This window comes from Phacochoerus africanus, chromosome 4 (genome assembly GCF_016906955.1).
Source record: "Phacochoerus africanus isolate WHEZ1 chromosome 4, ROS_Pafr_v1, whole genome shotgun sequence".
Classification (NCBI taxonomy): domain Eukaryota; kingdom Metazoa; phylum Chordata; class Mammalia; order Artiodactyla; family Suidae; genus Phacochoerus; species Phacochoerus africanus.
In genome coordinates, this window is record NC_062547.1 from 60,437,619 (window position 1) to 60,460,985 (window position 23,367).

General features: G+C 59.2%; 2 protein-coding genes across 3 annotated transcripts; one reads left to right on the top strand and one right to left on the bottom strand.

Annotated features, from left to right (window-relative positions):
- Window positions 1–1,229: 1,229 nt before the first annotated feature.
- On the bottom strand, window positions 1,230–6,416 carry TMEM59L (transmembrane protein 59 like). 2 transcript variants are annotated; one of them, XM_047776545.1, is made up of 8 exons: window positions 6,166–6,415; window positions 5,148–5,307; window positions 4,949–5,058; window positions 3,645–3,797; window positions 2,961–3,063; window positions 2,343–2,460; window positions 2,125–2,242; window positions 1,230–1,854 (listed from the first exon to the last, which is right to left on the bottom strand). In XM_047776545.1, exons 1-8 carry the CDS (start codon window positions 6,325–6,327, stop codon window positions 1,726–1,728), a joined length of 1,053 nt encoding a protein of 350 aa, XP_047632501.1. In that variant the 5' UTR covers window positions 6,328–6,415; the 3' UTR covers window positions 1,230–1,725. The 2 variants fall into 2 exon arrangements, with proteins under 2 accessions (XP_047632501.1, XP_047632503.1); XM_047776547.1 differs by lacking the exon at window positions 3,645–3,797 and having other exon boundaries at window positions 6,166–6,416.
- A 5,900-nt stretch (window positions 6,417–12,316) lies between these two features.
- On the top strand, window positions 12,317–23,333 carry CRLF1 (cytokine receptor like factor 1). The gene is made up of 9 exons (XM_047776531.1): window positions 12,317–12,603; window positions 17,724–18,005; window positions 18,345–18,474; window positions 18,642–18,811; window positions 19,825–19,982; window positions 20,064–20,232; window positions 22,171–22,358; window positions 22,473–22,515; window positions 23,001–23,333. The coding sequence occupies exons 1-9, from the start codon at window positions 12,492–12,494 to the stop codon at window positions 23,012–23,014; spliced, it is 1,266 nt and encodes a 421-aa protein (XP_047632487.1). The 5' UTR covers window positions 12,317–12,491; the 3' UTR covers window positions 23,015–23,333.
- The last annotated feature ends 34 nt before the right edge of the window (window positions 23,334–23,367 follow it).

Here is a 23,367-nt window from a genome sequence, read left to right on the forward strand (position 1 = left end):
TTGCAGCTGTGGCTTTGGTTGCAACTGCGGCTTGGATCTTATCCCTGGCTAAGGCGCTCCATATGCCACGGGGCAGCCAAAAATGGAAAGAAAGAAAAAAGAGAGAGAGAGAGTGGTAAAAAGGGGATATTTGCAAAGATGTGGCAGGGCTGGGTAACTGACATAGGGTGGTACAGCACACAGAATGGACAACAGTGGGGAGCTGTTAACATGCCCAGGCAGATGGCTCACTTGCTGAAACCACGGCCTTGGGTTGGGGGATGCAAGGCGGGAAATGTGGAGAGGAAAAACCCTCATCTTCTCACCCCTTCTTCCTTCCACCTCCTGCTGGTGGCCCCCCTGGCTGACTCTAGCAAAAGTCTGAGGGCCCACGTGAATGTGAATCAACCTCCCAGCACACAGGGCAGGGTGAAGTGTGGACAGGTAGATAACTAGCCCTATTCAGATCTCTCCAACTTACCTTCCCCCCACTACCTGCCCATCACTCACAGGCCTCCATCAGCCCTTGGAAACCATGGCCATTGACCGCCATGCCACTCGTCCCAAACTATTCTTGGGAGATATGGCCCCCACCAGCCAGGAATTGCTGGTTGCCAGCAACAGAAGCAACTACAGCTGACTTAATCAAAAGATTTATTGGGAGGATCTTGGGGAGTCTACAGAATAGACAAGGAGGAAGGAATGCCATGGCTGTGGCCTCATCAGGGCCTCTTGCTCCCATCCTGCAAGGCTCTTCTCAAATGAAAAGTGTGGGGGAAGAACACCAACTCTGGACCCCTTGGGTAGGGAAGGGGTGCAGAACCCATGACCAGTGTCCTGAGCCTGCCTCCCACCTCCAATGGGGCAGAGCTCCATCCCCCAAAGAAAGGGGGATGGAAGCCACGTGGCAACAAAATTAACCAATATCCTTTTCAAGATGTGACCTGTCCACTTCACAGGAGGGACTGGGGGGCCCAAGAAGTGGCCCTGACCCACCTGGGCCAGGCAGGTGGCACAAGACACTTTTCCAGAGACACCCCTCATTAGGAACATGACATGGGCTGGGTAGCAGAGAAGCTGTCGTTCCAGATGGCAGCTGGTTCACACCACTCAAGCCATGAGGAGTTCCCAGGGTTCCCCTCCCACCCCTGTCTCAGAAGGGGCCTCGTGGGCAGGGGTCATGGCCATGTTCAAGCCACTCCCCAAGGGACAAACGGAAAGACCAACAGAAGCAGGCTCAGTCGAAGGCATTTCTTATTTACACGGTTTATTCCTCCTGACCCCCATGCTGCAATTCCAGCCTTATCTGCCTTCCCAGTATGGAGCTACCCACCACCTCTTCCCTCAGGGGGCCTCCTCTCAGGGGGCTAGATCTCCAGAGATGGGGTGGGGAGAAAAGGGGAAGCCCTAACACAAGGTGGCTCCCCTGTGACCTCAGCCCCCCAGAGAGGGGAGAGAGGAAGAAGGAAGGCAGCACAGAACTGGGGTTCAAATACTCAAGAAACTACACAATAAAAGACAAAAGTAACACGCTCTGGGGATGGGGGGCAGGGAGGAACCAAAGTCAGATTCCCCCCTTCCCAGCAGGGGCATGGCAACCCCAGGATCCAGGGGGTGAGGGGCAGGGCTTGGGACAGAAGGAGAATAAGGGGGAAGGAGGAGCCCAAGGATGGTCCCACCCTGACCTGGCCTCTTAGGCAAAGGGCAAGGAAGGCCTGAGGAGCCCTTGTACTTGGCAATGGAGGCCTACAGCTTGGTCAGGTCCAGCTTCAGCTTGTAGGGTGGGGGGCTGTCTGCAAAGGTGTGAGATGGGGGAGGGTACAGAGGCCAGTCTGGCTCTACCATAAAGCCCTTGTGCTGCTCCAGAGTCAGGGGCTGCAGGGGGAGGAAGAGGGAGGGAGGGCTATGAGTCTCCCCGCCAACCCCACCCCACCCAGGCAAACCTACTTCCCACCCCTGATCTCAGGTCTCCCCTACTAAGAATGGGCGTTGTTTTCCTGCATTTTCACATGGGAGTGAAGAAACTTGCCTATGGTCACTCAGCCAATCGGGGTCCCTGGCTCCATGGGAGAGGGGGTGGCCCTATTCAGATGAGGGAACAGTTCTCCTCCCATGCTCCTGGCCCTGCCCGCTGGCCTCACCCACCTGGAACTTGAGGTGCTGGCCGGGTGCAGTCACCAGAGTGGAGCAGCTCAGCCACAGCATCACCAGCACAGAGAGGAAGAGACAGCAGGCCAGGATCCAGCGAGGAAGCCCGGAGCGCCTGCCCCACCCAGCAGGCTTGCTCAGTGGCCCTGGTGGGGTCAGAGAGCCCCTCCCCTCCGGCCCCACCCCCACCCCACCTCCAGTGTTCTGCCACCCACCGGGACATGCAACTGAGGAAGTCATTGTCCTGAAGTTCATCAGACTCAATCTTGGTTTTGCTGCTGGTCTTGACTCGAATCTTGGCCTTTCTTACCTTGTCCAAGGGGCCTACGGGGTCTGAGAGAACAGGTCACCTCTCAGCAGCCTCCAGACTTTTGCCGAGAGGTGACAGAAGCCATGTAAAGAAGAAAGGAGGCCAGGACCTGGGACAATGGGGCATGGGGTCCTGGAATAGATCAAAACCCTGAAAGGTGGACCATGGAACCTGGGAGATGGACCATGGAACCTGGGGAGATGGACCATGGAACTCTGGGGGATGGACCACCGAACCTGGGGAGATGGACCATGGAAGCCTGGGAGACAGATCATAGAACCCTGGGAGATGGAACATGGAACCCTGGGAAATGGATCATAGACCCTGGGAGATGGACCATGGACCCCTGGGAGATGGACCACAGAACCTGGGGAGATGGTCTATGGAACCTTGGGAGACGGACCATGGAGCCCCAGGAGTTGAGAAATGGAAATCCCAATCCTCAAGGATTTGTTTGCCAGGAGGACCCTTTGTGGCAGTGGAGCACCTGTGGCAGGAACACTGGTCTAGGTTTGGACCTTACCAACATGCACCTCCAAGGCCTCAGGGTGGGATCCCCGCCAGGTCACCTCTACTCGCTGCAGACGGGTCCCCTCATGCCCCAGGCTCTCTACTACAGGCTGGGTCTGGACCAGGAATAAGACAGCACAGAGAAGTCTTTTAGAAAGGCACCACCTTGGCCCTAGCAAGCACCTCTCTGTGCCCCCATGTGGGTTACACTGTCCCATGCTCAGCTGGTACCTAGGTCCACTGGGGAGAGAGAAGACACCCTCTGTGGAGCTGTGAAACAGTGCAGATGCAGTCCCCTGCCATTGTGTGGCCCTGATTTTCTTGACCCCATCCTCCAGCTCCTAAAGTAGGGACATGATCCAGGGCAAGCCAAAAGAATCACAAGGATTAGCTGAAAGGTCATCACATGGCCAGCCAGGTCCAATCAGCTTAGTCAAAATCTTGAGAGAGGTTGTAACCTAGAGCCTCAGGCATCCACCATGCTGTGAGGAGGAAAGCGCTTGCTTGGGAATGAAGCCACCTCAAAAGACTGCAGAGTCAAAGGATAGAGGAAGACACTGAATTTCTGGATCCAACTGTCCCTGCAATTTGCTTACCTGTGGACTAGGCATCCCCTGAGCCAAGAAACAACACATCCCGCCTTCCTACCCTGACCACCCAACCACTACTCTGGTATGGCCCCTGCCAGAGCCCTCACCTGGAATACCACCACCTTCCCATTGTCAGTCTGCAGGTAGTATGTCCAGGTAGAGGAGACGAAGCCCTGAGCCGAGTTGACAAGGTCATTGCAGAGGGTGGAAAACAAGTCCAGGAGCGAGAAGGCCCCACTCGGAGCTTCCAGGACCTTTCTCTGCCAAGGGGAGGCCCAAGGCACAGAAATGTCATCAACATAGGACATTAACCAATGGGAGGGGAGCTGGGAGAATTCACTGGGATCAAAATCCAGTAAGTGGTTTGGGGCAAAAGGACTTCATACAAAGAATCCAGACCTCAGCACTGCATTTGGCTGGCTGTGTGCCCTTGGGAATGTGGATTGCCCTCTGAGCCCTAAAATGGGGTGATTCTATTCCTTCATGGGATTGCTATGAGATTTCAAGTAGACAATGGCACAAGTGCCTAATAGGTAGTAGCTGCTCTTATTAGAAATGTTCACCATCATCATTGCTCTTATTTTGACAGCATCAGAAGAGAACTCGGAATAGGAAGAAATGACAGAGCACTGTGCTTGTATGAACAGTGAAAGCCTGGAGAGGGTGAAGGAAAATGAGGGAAGAGGGGAAAGGTCTTTTTGGGGAATCCCAGCACATGGGTTTCTGGCTGTGATGAAGGATTTCCTCTGCCTCGGTTTCCCCTGATGCAGTGTGGTCTAGACTCACTCCCAGACTATGACAGGTGAGCAGTCATTGTCTCTCCCTGGGGTGGAGGGGGGTGTTATGTGTGTGCTTGGGAGGCTGTTCTTCCCCGAACCTCTGTCCTGAGCCCCCCACCCCAGATGACAGAAGCTCCCTGTTCATCGCAAGGAAAGTGGCCAGGAACTGGCATGAAGGTTGCTCAACAGTCAGCTCTGGTGCCACTAAACACAAGTGAGGTGAGGGGTGGTCACCACAAGTCCTGGTGGCACTGACTTTAAATCTCACCTCTGCACAGCCCTAACTGTGACCTTGGCCAGTTGCTCTGTGGGCAAGCAATGGGGGTGACACTGTCTCAGGTGCCTCCGGGTGGCACAAGGAATTTGGAACAGGCCGAGGTCAGGCCTGGATCAGGACAAATGCTTGGTAAATGCTGTAAACAGTGGCTGTTATGGTGGGGGTGGGAGGAGGGAGGATTTCTCACGTCATGGAGATGATGATTGAGGTTTGAGACATGATATAGCTTAATCAGAGACACCCAGTAGGCCCGGAATGGAATGGAGAGCTTGGGGGACTCCGCATATGAGTACAGATTTTGGGGGGCAGAGGAGAGGCGGGATGCGCCTGGGGCCACAGGTGGGAGGGTGCCCACCTTCTGCTCTGGCTCCAGCTCAGGCTCAGGTTCCAGCTGTGGGTTCTGGCTCCAGCAGCCCTCGCTGCAGGCCTGCTGCTCCGTCTCCTTCACATAAGCCTCCACACAGGCTGCAGGGAGCAGGAGGGGGTGACTAGGGGTGGGGGCAGCCCTTCCCAGGCCACCTCTCCCCACTCTGGCTCACCCAGCCAGTCCTCACCTGCTTCACACTCTGCTTGGGTGGCATTGGGCTTGGAGCTCCTGGCCACGAAGCGGCAGATGGAGAAGAGGCGGCAGCCTCGCTCACAAGCACTGATCAGCACGGCCCTATCATACGCATTCACATGCGGGGACTCAGTGGGGTCCTCCTCCAGCTCCTCCTGAAAGCGGAGATGTGGGGCTTAGCCGCTTAGCCCCAGCGGGGGTGGGGAGGGGGAAGAGCAGCAGGAGATCGGCACTGGAAGCTCTGGGGGGGAGATAAAAGATTTGATGCCCCCCCAAATCTAGGGAGATTGGGGTGAGGTTGGTGAGAAGGCTAAGAATAATAGTAGGGCCTCAAACTCTGAGGAGGAGAGAGGGAGGGGGGCTTGAGAAGGGGAATAAACAATGGAAGTCATCATTGGGTTTGGGTAAAGGTTGGAAAATTGAGTAAGAGGGAGGGAAATTGTTCCCTCCTCCCCCAAAGGCTTCAATGAGGAGGGATTGTCAGGCCTGGGGGTGGGGGGTGCTCAGAGGAGATTTTGTCATCCTTCAGGCCTGGGAAAATTGGGATCTGACTTGAGAGGGGTACTGGTAACTGAGGGGGGTAGGGTGGAGGATGTGGAAGCTGCTTGGGTAGAGGGGGAGGAGAAGGGGACTGTCAGGCCTGAGGGAGGTGGGGGTTGGGCGCCACGAGGGTCCTTGCGCAGCACAGTACAGCCAGAGACCGGGAGGTGGCATCCAGGCTTAGAGGGTCTTCCACAACCCCGAATTCATCAGAAGGACCCACATCCCTAAACCCTCCCGTATCAGAGGCACCCCACTGCCCCTCCCCCCTGCAGGACCCCCATCCACTTCGAACGAACCCCAGCCCTTCCCCCACCAGAGGGACTCATCTCCATTGGAAAACCCCTCTTCTCTGACCCCTTCCCCCTCCGAGGAACCCCTGTCTCCCGCTCCCCAAGGAAGAAACCGCATCCTCAACCCCTCCCCCATCGGAGAGATCGCGGATCCTCTCGCTGGACCCGCATGCGCTTCACCTGAGCCGGCTGCGGACTAGGGTAGCGGTCTCGGCACCGCAGCTGGCAGCTCTGCGTGTCCCCGAGCTGCAGGGCGAAGGGGTCGCGAACAGGCGGCGCGGGGGTGGCGGGTGGAGGCTGCAGCAGCAGCAGCAGGAGCGGCATCAGTACGACCGAAGCCATGGCCAGGCCGGGCGCAAGGAACGCGGGGGACGCCAGCTCCTGGCAGGCACGGAGGATGCGGCGGCAGCGGGGATTGGGTCGCTGACGTCACCCGAGCGAGGCAGCCTGGGAAGGCGGGGTGGAGGATGCGGAGAATGGGCGCGGGAGCAGCGCTGCGGCACTGTCTGGGTGCTAGCAGGGCGAGGCAGGTGGATCGTGGCCCCTGCCGTCTGTCCCATCTCCAGAGTGTCATAACACCTCCCTCACATCCAGGGACGAGGGGATCTCAGCCATCGCTAGGGGCCAAAAGGAAACATAGGGTGATAGGATGGGAGAGAGATCTATTTGCCAGGGGAAATCAAGAAAGGCCTCTAGGAGTAGGCGATATTCGAGCTGGCCCCGCGAGAAGGGCAATCGACGCAGAACAGCGAGGGCCCCGAAGAGGGGACGAGATTGTTGGAAAAGAAAACAGCAGGGCGGTGGGGCTGGCCGGAGCCCCGCCAGAGTGGAGGTGGTGGGTCCTGAGGGTTTCAGGGCTGGATTAAAGAAGGCCTTCGGAAAGATCTGTGGCATCAACTCCTCTGATACGCAGATCGGAGAGGGGGTACCTTGTGTGCAGTTTGCCTCCTTTAGGAAGCTCTCCCAGGCCCTCCAGGGTTACCCCAGCCTCTCCTCCCACTGGCCCAGCCCTGATCCACAGACCCAAGGGAATCTGGCCCCCCGAGTGGGGTTCCCTCGGCCTGGGGCTGAGTGGGAGGGGGAGCAGAAGTGGTGATAGGGACGATTGAGTGCTGTTAAAATTTCTAATTCTCGTGGGAAAACTTGGGGCAAACAAGAACACTTCTGGATTCCACAACTGCGCACTCCAAGGTGACACAGTGCAGCCCTATGAATCTGGGGTTAGGAGATTCCCCCTAGCTTCCTCTCCTGCATGCATGTTAGTAGGGGCGCCCCTTTAAGCCTGAGTCCTTGCAAAAGTGACACTCTCTCCATCGTTGGCTTGCCCTGCACAGGTGCCTGCCGCCTGCGCAACTCCCATCCACGCTCCGCCCCAGCAGACCCGGGTCAGAGGGTGCCGCAGGTTCCGGACGAGGAGGAGGGGACGCGGGGGGGGGGGGCGCTGGCGCGCCCCCTCCCCTGGCCGGCCGCCGCTCTTTCATCTTAGCGGCCTCGGCCAGCCCCCACGTGGCTTAATCAGGCGCGGCTGTGCCTGGCGGACCGTGAACATCTGGATCCCCGTGCGGCCCCTCCCCCGTCCCGCCCCGCCCCTCCCGGGCTAAGCTGCCGCAACCGAGAGGGGAGGGCTTCCAGTCTGTGGTTTGCGGGAGAGCCAGGGAACCCCACATATAAACCACCGCTCACCAGGCCTGCGCCTTGGGAAATAGCCATTGGTTATGACCAATACTGTACCCCATTTCACAGGTGGGAAACTTAGTTCCTAGGACATCCAGGCAGAGCCAAGAATTCAAGCCCACACATGTCAATTCCAGAGCCCCGCGCACTGAAGCCTTCCACAAATACTGTTCTTCATTCATTCCAAACAAAAACTTCCCAAGCATTTTCTTGCAAAAACCCTATAAGGAGGGACTGGTAGGTTGTCCTAATTTATAGATGAGGAAATTGAGGCTCAGGGTGGCAAAGGCGGCTGGCCCAGATGACAAACAAGGGAAGCAAAAAGAGACGAGCAGACCTCTGACAAGACTGGAAGGTGGGGCGTCAGGAAAATCGGGCTTCAGAGGCTTCCTCTTAAAGCGCAACAGGAAGGAAGGACACCCGCTCCCCTTTAAAAGCTAAAGGGGAAACTGAGGCTGGGGGAGTTCGGGCGCTGCTCTAGGTCGCAAGAGAGGAGTGAGAGGGTTTGATTGCCTCCCACCCACCCCCCTTTCCGCTGCAAGAGGCCGCCTGGGGCGGGAGCGGAAGGAGGACTTGACCCTGGCCCCCCAGGTGAGCCCCCGCGCCCCTCCTGCCATCCCCGAGGGAGCAGGTCCAGGTGAGGGGCGGCGGGCCGGCGGGCGGCCGGGGTCGGGTTTCAGGAAATCCGCCGACATTCCTTCGGGGCTTAAGAGGGAAAGTTGACTCGGCGCCGCCCCTCGCCCCCCCCCCCCACTTCCTACCCCCCGGGGCGGCCCGGCCGGGGCGGCTGGGGGGGACGGGGGGCGAGGGGGGGGTTGCGCTGCGGCCCTCCAGGGCGTGAATCAGAGGCGGGCCAGGCGTCCGGGAAGCGGCGGCCGAGGTCAGGGCGGGCATCGGACAAGCACCCTTTGTCCCTTGCCGCCCTCGCCACGACCCTGCTGACCCCCACCGCCAAGCCGGGTACAGGCTGGGGAGCAGGCAGGGCATCACGGCCCGGCGCTTGCTAGAAGTGGGTGGGGGGGGGAGGGGAAAGGGCACATCTGTCACCCCCAACATAACTGGCTCCTCCTGGGGAATCCAGACTTCTCCAGGGTGCGGAAGGGTAGGGAACTTAGGCCTCTGTGACCTTGGACATGGGCACCTCTGCACTCCTGAGGTCTCACCTCCAATTCATATGGGATCTGGATTTTTAAAGTACAGACTGCACAAAGCTTGAGACCCAGGCATCCCAGCTCTCCAGGCTCATCCTCTGGGGTTGAAATGATAAAGCCCTACCTTCTCCTGCACACAGGTCCTGAACCTGGGTTTTCTGCTGCCCCAAGCTCATGTCCAGACCCTCACTGTCCCCGCTTCTTGAGAACACTGGCCTGGAACACAAGGCAGCTAATCCCATACTGAAGAGCCCTGACCATGGATGGGGGTCTCAGCATGGGAGAGGCAGCTCTGTGCCCTCTTCACATGGGACCTGATGGTGCTGTTACCACCACCTCTCCCTGGTTTCCCCCCCCCCGGAATTATGCAGGGAGTTGGGCTGGAGGGTCTCCCCCACCCCCCTGCCCGATGATGACGTAAATCCTTAGGTGCAAAAACTAAGGAGGAGCCCCTCCCCCAGCCCATGTGGGGCGCTCCCTCCATCTGTACCCCCAGTACATTCCTAGCCACTGTCAAGGACTTGGGTCAATATTTGCCTGAAGTTCCATCAACGCTGGTTCCCCTTCCTGCACAAAGAGGTGGTGGGGCTGAGGAGGAAGGGGTTAAGGAAGGCACCTGGAGGACCAAGGGCAGGGAAGAGTGCACCTAAAGTTCAAGTTTCATTCCTTAAAGTCAAAGGTAGTAGGTAGAGGTCACCCAGGAGGCAGAGGGCATGCTCCAGGGTGGGGCTGGGCAAACAATCCATAGCCTTCTACAGGTAAAGGACCAGAGAAGGGTACTACCAGCTTGGGTCACACAGCAAGTCAAGGCCTGGGTGGGACCCCAGATGCCATAATTCACTGGGACTGAGTTTTCTTGCTACTCAGAAGGACTGGGATTCTCCATCTTTTTATTTTGCAAATGTTTACTGAGCTCTTCTCCTGCTAATGACACTGGGCCCAGCATGGGGTCCTTATGGCTCTCAGGGTGCTCATGATCTAAAGATGTCTCAAGAGAAAGATGATGTTTGAAGAACTGTGTTACAAAGACAATTGAAAAAGTGGAAGGGGATGGAGGGTGCCTAGGAAGGAGAGTGGGTGACCCTCTGAGAACACTTGACCTGCGACCTGATGGAAAAAGTGCTAGCTGGGTGTGTAGGGGGGTTGGGGGGGAACTGCATCCTTGCAGAGGGAACAGCAAACATACCAAATCCTGTGATGATAACAAGCCAAGTGTATTTGGGGAAAATGGGGCTGCAGCAGCTGGAGTGGAGTGAGGGAGAGGAAGGAAGAGGATGACGATAGTGGAGAAAAGGAGGGGGGAGAGGGTGGCAGGGCAGTGAAGACCTGCTTTGCTTCTTTTAGAAGCTCCCTCTGCCTGCTGTGCAGAAGAGGGCTGGAGGGTTTACTGGGAAAGCCCAGGAGGAAGCTGGGCAGCATCCCAGACAGAGATGGTGGGGCCTAGACCCAGATGGGATGGGGAAAGGGGGTCCGAATCTCAGAACAGGGATGTACTTTGGAATCAGAGCCAGCAGGATTTGCTGATGGATTGGACATGGGGGATGAGCGAAGGAGAGAGTTGTCACGCGCACCTCCAGGTCTCTGGTCTGAGCACCTGGTTGGATGGGGAGAGTGGGGAATGACTGGGGGAGGATCAGAGACTGGGTGGGGAGGTGGGATATCAAGATTTTGCCCCAGAAGCCTGAAGTGCCCTAGGGGTGAGGCAAACATTGCAGGGCAGAGGTTGTAGGAGAGGAGGGGTGTATATCCTGGAAAAACAATTTCAGGCAAAACCCGCCACCTCCCCTTAACACTCTGGCAGGTGTGACTATGGTCCCATTTTTCAGAGATGACAAACTGAGGCTCCAAAAGAATGTGCCCCCAGTGCCAGGCGCTATTGCTTAGACTGTGGAGCCTTCTGCTGTGTCGCACCTTCCCACAGGAACCCTCAGGCTGGCTAGGAGTCGTTCGCCGTGCTGAGGAGGAAACTGAGGCAGAGAGGCCTAGTTTGCCCCAGTAAAGGACGCTGCACCATGCCAGGGCTTTATGCTCTTCTTCACAAACCCATCCAGAATTGAGAACGGAGCGGGGGTGGGGGGATTCACTCTGGAATCCATCCTTCAATCTCTTTTCTGACAGTCTGAGATCTGAGTTGGGGACCTAAGGAGTAGCCTTGAGCAAAGGAGGTGAGAACTCCTGAGCCCTCCTCGGACACTTTTACCGCCTTGGCCAGTTAGAAACCTAGAGGGAAGGTCCAGGCCTCTAAGGGAACCCCTGGAAGAGGGGGTTAGAGCCCTTCCCCTCTGAGGGCACGCGACTGGGGGCGGCGCTGAGACTCAAACCACGGGGCTGGAGGCGGCCCCGGAACTCTCATTTCGGGCTCCCCCTCCACCCGGGCCTTAGGGGCCAGGATCCTTTTATCTTGGGCGCCCGAATCTGATGGGGACCTGGGGGGAGGGGGAGGCGCCCGGGACGGGAGGGGTCCCAAAACTCAAGCAGTGGCCAAAAATAATAACACGGAGAAGGATCCCTGCGCAAAAAAAGGAAGACAAACTATGCGTCGCTCGGGGCGGCCGGCGTTACCTGGAGTCGGCAGGCGGCGGCCGCCCCAGCGATTACTCACTGCGTGGCGCACCCCACCCGCGGGCCGCTGAGCGGATTTTTCCGTGGGGGGGTGTCAGCGAGTGGCGGGGGGGAGGGCCTCCTTAGCACTTTCCTTCTGAAAATCTCTCCTGCCTGGCATACGCTATCCTCCCAAGCCCCCGTCCCCTTTCGCACTGGGGCCCATCTCGCCGACCCCCCGCCCACTCGACAACTCCCTACTGAGGCCCCGGGTGCCTGCGCGGAACCTCCGCTCGGTCCCACTCGAGGGGGACAGCTGAGCCAGGGTGAGGTCCAGGGACTCCTTGCCTTGCAGCTTTTTCTCCGTCTTCCCTCCAGCAAAGCCTGGGGCCGAGGCTGCACGGGGAGGACCAGAAGAGGCGGGATGAAGTGGGAGGGGGAGCGCTGGGCCGACTGGTGGGACTCCAGAGCCGATGACTTGGGGCAGGAGGAAGGGCGACTTTTAGGCCCCTGGGGAGGAAAGGGGGCTGGAGAGGGGAGCAGGCGGGGCTCAGGGACCGCTCAGTGGTGGGGGGCGGGGCCAGAGTTGGGGTGGGGGCCGAGACAGAGGATGGGGGAGGAGGAGCCGGCCAGGGCTTGGGGCCGCAGGGGACATTGAAGGGGCAAGCGGCTGAGAGCCGGGTGCAGGGCAGTGGGCAAGGGTATGGAAAAGCGACTGGGGGCGCCAGGTCCCAGACTGGGGGTGGGGAGCCTAGAGCTGGCGGGGTTGGAAAGCGAGGTCCCAGGTCGGTAAGTGTAGAGTAGAGGGTTTGGGGCCGCGGGACAGGGCGCGTGCGGTGAGCAGCGGGGCGGAGGCCGGACGGGTGGGGCTCGCAGTGCCCGCGGGCGGGCGGGCGGGCGGCGGGGAGGCCGGTGCGGGGCCCGTCGCCCGCCCCCCCACCCCGGGCCGGGCCGGGGGCGGGGCCGGGCGGGGCCAGCGGAGCATTAGCGCCTTGTCAATTCGGCTGCTCAGACTTGCTCTGGCCTCCGCGCCCGCGCCCAGCGACGTGCGGGCTGCTTAGCCCGCGCCCGGCCTGCGCCCGCGTCCCGCGCCGCCGCCGCAGCTGCCGCCCGCCGCGCGCCCCCGGCAGCGCCGGCCCCATGCCCGCCGGCCGCCCGGGCCCCGCCGCCCAATCCGCGCGGCGGCCGCCGCCGCTGCTGCCTTTACTGCTGCTCTGCGTCCTCGGGGCGCCTCGAGCAGGATCAGGAGCCGGTGAGTACCCGGCGCTGTGCTCCCCTTTTCCCGCCTGGGCCGAGAGCGTGCGCCCCGGGGGCAGCCGCGGGGGGAGGGGTCGCGGGCGCCACCTGGACGTCCCGGGAACAAAGGAAGGCGCCCCCGGAGCGGCCCTCGGGGCGCCCTCACCTGTGGGGTGCAAAGCGCCGAAGTCCCCTGGCCCGAGGGTAAGGCTTCCGCTACCAAGGCCTTCTTACCTGGGCTTCCCTGCGGAGGACGCCCGACTCGGCTCCGGGAGGTCGAGGGGCCGCGGCCTGGGACCCTCTGCACGCCGGGACGCGGTGGGCGCACGCAACAGAATCTGCCACCACTCCCGGGCGGGGGCGCACGCGGTAGGCGTGCTGGGTGCCGGCCCTGAGCGGGCCCCCCCGGGTAGAAGGATGAGCCCCGTGAGGAAGGCGGGGCGGGAGGGGGCCCGCTCTGGCCGCCTGGCGCGCGGCCCGGGGTCCCCGGGGACGCGCCTCTCCGCGGGCCGGCGCCGCCGCCCTCCCCCGGCGGGACCCCGCGCGCGGGGGTCCGCGGAGTCCCCGCCACCGGCGACGCTCAGAACCGTTCCCGGCCACGCTGCGCCGGGCTGGGATACTCTAGCGAGAGAAATCTTTGTGAGAGAGTGGGTGAGAGGGAGAGGGAGCAGGAGCCAGCGAGTTCGGGCACTGCGGGCCTAGTCTTGTGGGGGGGAGGGTAGCCACGGGGAACCCAGAACCCCCGCAGGCTGAGACCCCCGCCCAGTTGGGAGTTCCTGGCCTCCGGCACTCTCCAGTCCCCCACCCGATGCACACCCCCGCCAGGACACCGTCTCCACATCCAGACCCACTCTGGGACACACCCAGAGACACACAAAGACTCACACTGGCTTGTGGCCCGTCACCCTCGCCCTCAGATGCGCGCACACTGCATCCCAGATGCACATTCGCACACCATCGGGGCGCGCGCACACACACATTCCATCCCTGACACACACACTCATGGTCACACACTCTTTCTGAGGGGGGAAGCAGCATAGGGCACACACGCAGGCACAGCCTGCCCTGAATGTTCGCAATCACTCCATAAACCCCATCTAGGCATACAAGTTGATCAGGGTGGGCATATCCTGCTCCCCAGGTAGAACCACACTGCCCAGAGCTATATGCAGGCTCCCAGCGGTGCTCCGCCAGAAAGGGCAGGGTTTGGTTTTTTGGGGGCACTTGCTGAAAGCCTCACATGCCCAAGGCTCCTGGGCAGGTGAGGGACTGTCCTGGGCCCTCCTGGGGTTCCTGACAGTTCTGCCAGGCAATGGGCAGCACCTGTGAGTGCCACCTTCAGTGGCAGGCTTTGTTTCCCAGACAGCAGAGCAGCAGGAAAAGGTGGTGGCAGTGGGAGGATTGTTGTGCGTGTGTTTTTTCCTTTAAGGGGGAAGAAATTAAATAAAGGAGTCTCACACCTCGGCAATATGTTTCTACTTACGGTGTGTCTTAGCACCTGACCAGCAGGCGGGTGGGTCGTAAAGTGTCTGCAGGTACCAGCAGGACAGGAGATGGGGACCCCTGTGGGGACCCTGGGATAGAGGCCACCCTCCTGCCTTGCTTGCAGAGAATCTCACACTTTTCCCTTTTAAAACACATGGTGTTCCTTTTTAATAACGGCAGTGGCTCCAGATTGGGAAGGGGGAGAGGAAAAAACTTTTAAAGGCCCCAGCTCTGCGGGAAAGGTGGGGAGTCAGGGAGCGGAGGGGGGGGGCTGTCCAGAAGCCTAGCCCAGGGATATGCTTAGGGGAGCCTTACAGGAGGCCCCCCCAAACCAGGCCAAAGGCCCCCCTCACCACAACCTCAGTGGGCTGTCTCCAGCTACTTAGCCGCAGGGGCTGGAATGTATGCATCCTGGTCCCAGCTTGGTGCATTACTTGGGGAGGCCTGGAGGGAGTGCACCAGCCAGCCAGGAGCCCAGAGCTGGGAAGAACCCTAATCCCAATAGTCCCTGGGCACCACAATGTGCTAGACCCTCTGGACATTGTGAACTCGCCTCATTAATCTCCCCAACAGGTAGAACGTATTTTTCTCCCATTTCGTGGAGTAGGAAACTGAGAACAGGGGTGGGGAAGCCAATTGCCCAGGTGCTCCAGCTGAGATTGGCACCCACGTGCCAGGAGGAGAAGGCCTCCCTCTGACCTTTCCCGCTGGAGCTTGGGGTGGGGGGACGGGCCTGGACAGGCCCGCCTGGCCTTGCCCTCTCGCCCCGTCCCCCGCCCAGCCCTGGGAGGGCAGCTGCAGCTGCTGGCAGGCAGGCCACACCAGCCCAGGCCAGGCGGGTGTGGCAGAGGGGCAGTGCTCCCCCAGCCAGGACCCCCCAAAGAGCCCCCTTTCTGGCCTGGCCTTGGTGATGGGTGGGGGACAGAAGGGGCGTGATCCACCCCAGGAGGACTGACAGTGGGCCTGGGGTCCGGGCAGGCCTGGCTGTGCCGCCCACCCTGCTGGGGGGGCCCAGGCAGGAAGCAGTGGGTGGGCCGGGGCAGAGACGCTGGCACGCCCGAGTTCATGCCGGAGGAATTCCGAATTAGCGGGCGGCTGGCTGCCTGGGACCTCCGGGGCGGCCCCCTGGCCCCCCGCCCCCGGCCGCCCCCGCCTCCTCGGCTCTGGCCCGCTCAGCCGGCTCCTTCGCACGGACGCTGAGACCTCCGGCGAGCCCTGGGCCAAGCCCCAAACGCAACTGCGATCCCAGGCTCCAGCAAGACATGGCCCTCAAGCCAAGTTTGCCCCGGAAAATTGTCAGGGCCGGCCCCAGGAACTGTGTCCACCCCACCTCGCCCATCTGGGGCAGTAAGGGCCAGCACAGGGCAGCTGCTGGCATTCAGGGGACCTCCCAGGGGACCAGGATCACCCTGTCCTTGGCTGCCAGGGAAGCTGGGCTACTCCTGCCTCTCTGCCCCCCTGCAGTCCCTTCTGACAACTGCCTGGTGATCCTTTTAAAATATAAATTCCTCCCCCGCTAAGAATCCTGGAATAATCCCTCCCTTCAGGTTTGGCCCCTGCTGACCTCCCAGGCCTCATTTTCTACCACCTCTGCCCCAGGATCTTTGCACTTGCCACTCCCACTACCTGGACACTCTCTTCTATATATTTTCATGGCTCCTTTTTTCACTTTATTCATGTCTCGTACAAGTGCCACCTCCCCAGACAGGCCTCCTGGGCCATTTAGCTGTCACCACTGATTCATGCTTTATGATTAAATTCTACCTATTTAATCTTTTAGATATTAATTTGTTCTTTTTCCTGCTGCATCTTTGGATTCAAGGCCCACAAGGCATGAATTTTGAGTATCTCAGTCACCATTATGCCCTTAGGTCCCGCACACTGTAGGTGCTCCTTAAATGAATGAATGAATGAATGAATAAAAAAATGAATGAATGAGACCCTGCAACCACTCTGATGGAGGGAGAGATCCTCTCCCAAAGACTCAGATTAGTAAAGGGACTAGGTCAACTTCCACAGTGAGTTGGTGGGATTCGAACCCAGGTCAGCCTGGCTTAAAAGTCCCACAGTGTTGTCCTTAAAGTAATATTTTCACTCTTTTCAGACAACTCCATGTGGTTGATACTATGGTACCCACTTCCCAGATGAGGAGACTGAGACTCAGAGGGGCATCAGGGATTTGAACTGTGCATCCCCTCCCCCTCTTTTGTGCCTTGGTTTCCCCTTGGGTCAAAACAGATTCCTCTTAGGTTCTAATCTTCAGAAGGGGAAGCCATGGGCTGCCCTAGCATCAGGCAGGAGGAGAGACATCAACCACAGCATCCCAGAGGCCCCTGAGCCCAGCACCCAATTCAGCGCACAACCCAGTTTAGGAAGTCACTTCCCATCTAATCTTCCCAACAGCCCCGAGGACTGTGAGCTTTCTTGTTCCCATTTTTCAGATTAGGAAAACAGAGTTGCAGTTCCCGTTGCGGCTCAGTGGTTAACAAACCTGACTAGCATCCATGAGGACACGGGTTCGATCCCTGTCCTCAATCAGTGAGTTAGGGATCTGGCATTGCCATGAGCTGTGGTGTAGGTTGCAGATGCGGCTCAGATCCCATATTGCTATGGCTCTGTTGTAGGCCAGTGGTTACAGCTTCCGTCGGACCCTAGCCTGGGAGCCTCCATATCCCTTGGGTGTAGCTCTAAAAAGACAAAAAAAAAAAAAAAAAAAGGGAAAACTGAGTAGAGGGAAACCATGCTGATGGCAAGTCACTTTGGATAGGGATTGGGAGCCTAGAGCTTGCCACATCCACCTTCAGTTCCAGTGGCAGTGAGGAGCAGAATTTTGGAGACTGACAAATCTTGGTTTAAATAGTGTGCCCTTCTAGTTGGTGATCTTCTGCAAGGGACTTGATCTCTCAGAGCCTTGTCGTCTTTTTTCATCCATAAAATAAGCGATTCTAGTAAGGGGTCATGGCACCCCTTTTTAGAAATGCCTTCTGGAGTTCCCTTCGTGGCTCAGTGGTTAATGAATCCGACTAGGAACCATGAGGTTGTGGGTTAAATATCTGGCATTGCTGTGGCTGTGGCATAGGCAGGCGGCTACAGCTCTGATTGGACCCCTAGCCTGGGAACCTCCGTATGCCGCAGGTACGGTGCTAGAAAAGGCAAAAAGACAAAAAAAAAAAAGGAAATGCTTTCTTCTCCACAGAGACATCTACTATTGGTGAGGTTCTGGGGGTATCAGAGAAAGAACACACAAACTGTTATTTCCAATTGTTAAAAAGAAAATGAAATGAGATTTAAAAAAAAAAAAAGCAGAGTGTAGTGATTGTCAGAAGTATGTGCAAAGCAAGAATTACCTGGATCTGAGTGAGGTTTGAAACCACTTAGAAAGCCTTGTGCAAGTCAGTGAGAAAGTGGCTTGGAAGGACCTGAGTTGTAGAATCAGACAGTCCTGGGGCTGAATCTCTGCTTTACCACCAATCTTGGGGTATTCCAATTGAACCTATCCTAACTGAACCTCAGTTTCCTTCTTGGTAAAATGGGGGACAATCATAAACGGCTTCTCTGCAGGACTGCCATGAGTCCTGGAGGACCTAGAATGGTGGGGGGGGTCAGGGTAGCTCCATCCCAGTCCTGACAGGTGCTCCTCTCCGACCCCAGACACGGCTGTGATCAGTCCCCAGGACCCCACGCTTCTCATCGGCTCCTCCCTGCAGGCCACGTGCTCAGTGCACGGGGACCCATCTGGGGCCACGGCCGAGGGCCTCTACTGGACCCTCAACGGGCGCCGCCTGCCCCCCGAGCTCTCCCGAATGCTCAACGCCTCCACTTTGGCCCTTGCCCTGGCCAACCTCAACGGATCCAGGCAGCAGTCGGGGGACAACCTTGTGTGCCACGCCCGTGATGGCAGCATCCTGGCCGGCTCCTGCCTCTATGTTGGCTGTAAGTGCCCCCCGCACCAGGATACCCAGGGGTAGCTCTCGGGTGCAGCATCTCTCTCTGGAGAGGGGGCACGAATCAGGGACCCTCTGGTCTGAGGCTGAACAGCGGGCATACCAGCACAAATTGAGAGGTACGGGCCTCTGGGGTGGGAATGAGAGCCTGGAGACCCACCCCGACACCATCTTCAAGAGAGCCATGCAGGTGGTCCTGCCAACATCCATGTTGTCCATCCTCCTTCTACTCCACGGTGGGAGCCCCCACTGGCAGCCAGCAACTCCTCCCTCCACCTGTCCATGGCTGGCCCAGACCCTCAGCCCCTGCAACTCCCCCCTTCCCCAGTGCCCCCAGAGAAACCCTTCAACATCAGCTGCTGGTCCAAGAACATGAAGGACCTGACATGCCGCTGGACGCCGGGGGCCCACGGGGAAACCTTCCTCCACACCAACTACTCCCTCAAGTACAAGCTGAGGTTGGTGGTGGCCCTCGGGTGACATGTGTTCCAGCCTGGCTGTGTGGCCTTGGCCGAGCCCGCCCTCTCTGAGCCCTGGTGTCCTGTCTGCACGACGGGGCTGCCATGGGGAGGTTTGGGACCCCAAAGGGACCTTCACATGTCCTCCTCCCCTTCTCCCCCTGCAGGTGGTACGGGCAAGACAACACGTGTGAGGAGTACCACACGGTGGGACCTCACTCTTGCCACATCCCCAAGGACCTAGCTCTCTTCACACCCTATGAGATCTGGGTGGAGGCCACCAACCGGCTGGGCTCAGCCCGTTCAGATGTGCTCACACTGGACATCCTGGATGTGGGTGAGCCTGGCCCCCTGCAAGGCCAGCCTGGCCCACCTGGGGTTCCAGGCCCCACCCCCAGCCCAGCCAGTGGCTGCAGCTCAGCTGAGGTTGGACCCTGCTAGTTGGGATGAGGAGGAGCTAGGCATCCACCCATGGGTCTCCAGCCTCCTGAAGCAGCCAGGATACCCCCACTCTGTGGAGAACACCTGGCCTGGCTGCCTCCCCCCTCGGCAGCCCAGGTGTGCTGGAGGGGGCCCCCGGGGAGCTGAGAAGGGGGCGCCCAGGTCGGGAGGCGCCCCAGGAAGCAGCAGCCTGGAGCTGGGGGGGTGCAGGCGGGAGGCAGGAAATGGATGATCTGCGAGCAGAATTGGGCCTAATCTAATTAGGGTGTTTCTCAGCCCCTAGCAGGCCTGTGCCTTAACCCTTTCAGCCCCTCACCAAGGCCTCAGGGGAAGAGGCCAGCCTTCCCTACTGCCCAAGGGGCTCCCAGAAGGATCCTGTGGAGGCTTGGACTCCTTTCTCCAGCCTGCTTCCTGCTCTCCTTCTTTATTAAGTCCTGAAGCTGCAGTGGGCATGTTCTAAGCCTCAGTTGTCCCTCTGTACCCAGCTGTCATATGGAGGTCCTTTGTAAAGTAGGAGCTGGGGGTGGGCGGTGGAGGGGGTCAGGAGGAGCTTCTTCCCAGGGGTCTGGCAGCCTGAGGGCCCCCTGATCTCCTGGGCATCATCATCATAATAATATCATCATCCAGGCAGTGTCTGCTTTTTAAATAGTTCCCTGAAGATAGGATTATGTTTCTCCTGTCACAGATAATAATGGTGATAACAGCTAACATTAATTGAGTGCTTCTAGGTGCTGAGTGTTTTCCCCGAATAATATCTAATGTAATCCACCCTTCCTGAAGGGGGCGGGGGGGGGCGGGGAGAACGGAGGCAGGTGCCATCTAAGCCCCGTGCCCTGGTATTTGGACCTAGACAGGGGCCCGCCAGGTCCAAGGAGACTCCGGTGACTAAGCCCCACCCCGCCCCCCTAGTGACCACCGACCCCCCGCCCGACGTGCACGTGAGCCGCGTTGGGGGCCTGGAGGATCAGCTGAGCGTGCGCTGGGTTTCGCCGCCCGCGCTCAAGGACTTCCTCTTTCAAGCCAAGTACCAGATCCGCTACCGAGTGGAGGACAGCGTGGACTGGAAGGTGCCCGCCCCTGGCCCCCCCAGCTCCGCTCCTCCCCCCACCGCCCCTGTCCCCGCCTCTGACCCTGCCCTTGGCGCCCAGGTGGTGGACGACGTGAGCAACCAGACCTCTTGCCGCCTGGCGGGCCTTAAGCCAGGCACTGTCTACTTTGTGCAAGTACGCTGCAACCCTTTTGGCATCTATGGCTCCAAGAAAGCAGGGATTTGGAGCGAGTGGAGCCACCCCACCGCCGCCTCCACCCCCCGCAGTGGTGAGCACCCCATCAGGGCTGGGTGGTACCCGACCAGCCAGCAAACCAGCCTGGGCTTCACTTTCCTTGTTTCCTCCAAGAAATCAGAGGTCTCAAACTCTTGGCCCCCTGGGGGCCAAATGTGGCCCTTGGATCTATTTTCTTGACCTGTCATTTGGGGTAAAATGTTTGACCTCCATGCAGACTTTTAAAAACATTAAGTTTTAACACAAATATCCTTGATTCTCTAGAAAAACTGACTAGAAAATGTAACAGGGCACAGCCAGAGTTACCCCCAGAACCCCACAGCCCCCATCGGCAAAGGCTGCACCTTAGGTCAGGACCCCCACCCTTCCATTGCACCATCCCCATCTGGCCCAGTTCCCCAACATGTACCCCTTCTCCAGCATCTAAGAGCCAGTGAGTTTGAGACCCTTGATTCTAAGGCTGATGGGCTGCCAATTCTCCTTTTGAGAGGCTTGGTTTGCCCTTCTGTTCAAATTAGGGGGATGGGTGATCAAGGGCCTGGCCTGATTCCCTTTGCTGTCTGGGGTTTATCTAAACCCACAGACCTCCCTTCTCTCTTGTGTGAAATGGTATGAATTCTTACTTGGTATGTCGGGCCTCAACTTCCTCATCTGGAAAGTGGAGACAATAAGCATGCCTGCCTCAGTGCGTTTAGATGAGAAAACCTATACTAAGTGTCCTCGTGGTGGGTGCCACCGAAGCATTTGGCAAGTAATAGTGACTGAGGCACCCATCCCTGCTCCCCCCATGGTTTGACCCAAGGGAGGAGGCTTCTTTTTCTCAGATGAGGACACCAAGACCCCAATAGGTTCAGCCAGCCCCTAAAGTCAAACAGTGATCTGAATGAACTCAGTTCCCCAGAAATCCAGGTTCACGCTCCTGGGATGATGGGGAAACCAGGGCCCAGAGAGGGTCCCAGAATCAGGGAGTGGCAGAACAGGACTCCAACCAGTTCCCCAGCCCCCCTCCCGGGCCCCTTCAGGTTCGGGGGTGGGCGGGAGCTAGCACAGCCGGGAGGGGCCTGAGCCTTGGCCCCTGCTCGTGCCCAGCACCTGCGATTCTTGCACGGGAGCCAACAGGCGGCTGCGTCCGCTTGGGAGGCTAGGGAGGCTGGGGGAGGCCGGCAGGGGCGGTGGGGGCCGGGGCTGTGCCAGGGCCTGTCAGCAGGTCCCCGGTGTTATTTATGACGTGAGGCCGATGTCCTTATCCGCCGGCCTGCTCAGGCTGCTCAGGGCTGGCTGCGGCCAGCGGCTGGACCAACAGGCCAGCCTCCCACCTGGCCCTCCCGGCTCTTACTCTCAGGCCTGTCCTGGGGACTGTCCCCTGCCTTCAGAGTCACCTCGAATTGTCTGGCTCCCTTCATTTTTCTGTCGCTCTCTTTCTATCTTTCTGCCTTTCTTGGTTCCTGTGTCCCTACATCCCCAGGGTCTCTGTCCCTCACTGCTCTGGCTCTCTCCATATCTCCATCTTGCGACCCTCTGCATCTCCTTGGCTGTCCCCAACTGCTTTCACTGTCCCTATATCTCCTTGCCTCCATCTCTCAATCCCTGCCTGCCTGTCCTTGTCTCTCCAGCTCTTTCTCATCAGCGTCTCTCTCTTCCTTCCTCTGCCCCCTGCTCTCTCTGAATCTCATCCCTCTGGCCCTGGCCCCTCTCCTCCCTCCCTCCACTTCCACTCACACCTGGCTCAGGCCACAGGAATTGGCTTCCAGGAGGAGATGTGGAGGAGGAGCCCCTTCCTTCCCCTGCCCCCATCTCCTCGGGGGCGCAGCTGGGCTGCTGTGCTTGACCGTGGGGAGGACCGGGTCCCAAAGAAACAGGGAGGGAGTTGCCCAAGGGGAACGCAGTCCCGCCGGCTGGGTGGAACCTCCCTCTCCCGCTGGCGCGCGCCCTCTGCCGGGCGCGCCCTGACGTTGCCGCTCCGCCCCATCAGAGCGCCCGGGCCCGGGCGGCGGGGCGTGCGAGCCGCGGGGCGGCGAGCCGAGCTCGGGGCCGGTACGGCGCGAGCTCAAGCAGTTTCTGGGCTGGCTCAAGAAGCACGCGTACTGCTCAAACCTCAGCTTCCGCCTCTACGACCAGTGGCGCGCCTGGATGCAGAAGTCACATAAGACCCGCAACCAGGTAGGAAGGAGGGACCCCCGGGCGAGGGGTGGAGGGGTGGGGCCAGGGCGGGTGAATGGGCTGGGGAGGTAGGTCCGCAGCCCCCAGACACTGCCTCCTTCCTTCCAAGCACAGGACGAGGGGATCCTGCCCTCGGGCAGACGGGGCGCGGCGAGAGGTAAGGGGGGCCCAGGTGGGTGGGCAGACAAGGGCCCCTCCTGGTGGCCACAAGCCGTGGGCCCCCCACCCTCAGCCTTAGAGTTACTGAGGTGCAGCCCCTTCCTCCATCTCTTGTCAGCATTTACCTACTGTATGCCTGGCCCCGTGGCCCTTAGCTTAGTAAGAGTGTACCACCCCTTTAAAATGCCCAGAGGGGAATGTCATCCTCAAGAATGAATGCACATACGTGCACTCTGGTAGCACGTATGAGCGCCTCCTGCATGCTGGCCCTATGCCAAGAGCATCACCTGCAGGACATCCCAGGGGATGGATAGATAACTTCTCAGACGGGAAAACCACTGCCCAGAGAGGGGCAGTAGCCTACCCAAGGTCACCCAGCTGAAAGTGGTAGGGCCAGGCTCTGAACTGGGGCCTCCTCATTTGCTCTGTGGTGCTGGCCGCTCCCAAGCTCCTTGCTAAGCCTGGTTTCCCCTCTGCCTGCAGGTCCTGCCAGATAAGCTCTAGAGGCTGGGGCTGCCCTCCTTGCTTCATGGAGACCCAGGGGCCACCCCAAGACTGGAGCCACCTCGGAACCCTCATCCCAGGGTGCCTCAGCCCTCGAAGCTGGGGCAAGCGCTCTGAGCTCTGAGGGCCACAACAGCTCTGGCTTCCATGTGAGGTGTACCCCAGTGGGGGGGGTGGTGTATGAGGGTGGGCTGAGCTTCAAAGAACACCTGCCAGGGCTGGGGGTGAAGAAAGGTCATTGCTCGCCCTACCCAGGACCCTTCCAAAGAGTGTTTTTAAATAAACAAACTATTTAGGTGCCATGATTGTGAAGGTGAGTTTGGGGCTAGAGTGGGGGCTGTGGGGT

Bases quoted from the DNA above. Each gene is read 5' to 3' on its own strand.
- TMEM59L (XM_047776545.1), bottom strand. From the start codon at position 6,327: ATGGCTTCGGTCGTACTGATGCCGCTCCTGCTGCTGCTGCTGCAGCCT. The intron at 5,059-5,147 runs GTGAGGACTGGC...TGCTCCCTGCAG, and splicing joins CCAAGCAGAGTGTGAAGCAG to CCTGTGTGGAGGCTTATGTG. The intron at 3,798-4,948 runs GTGGGCACCCTC...TCCCCTTGGCAG, and splicing joins AGCTGGAGCCAGAGCAGAAG to AGAAAGGTCCTGGAAGCTCC.
- CRLF1 (XM_047776531.1), top strand. From the start codon at position 12,492: ATGCCCGCCGGCCGCCCGGGCCCCGCCGCCCAATCCGCGCGGCGGCCG. The intron at 12,604-17,723 runs GTGAGTACCCGG...CTCCGACCCCAG, and splicing joins TCGAGCAGGATCAGGAGCCG to ACACGGCTGTGATCAGTCCC. The intron at 18,006-18,344 runs GTAAGTGCCCCC...CCCCTTCCCCAG, and splicing joins CTCCTGCCTCTATGTTGGCT to TGCCCCCAGAGAAACCCTTC.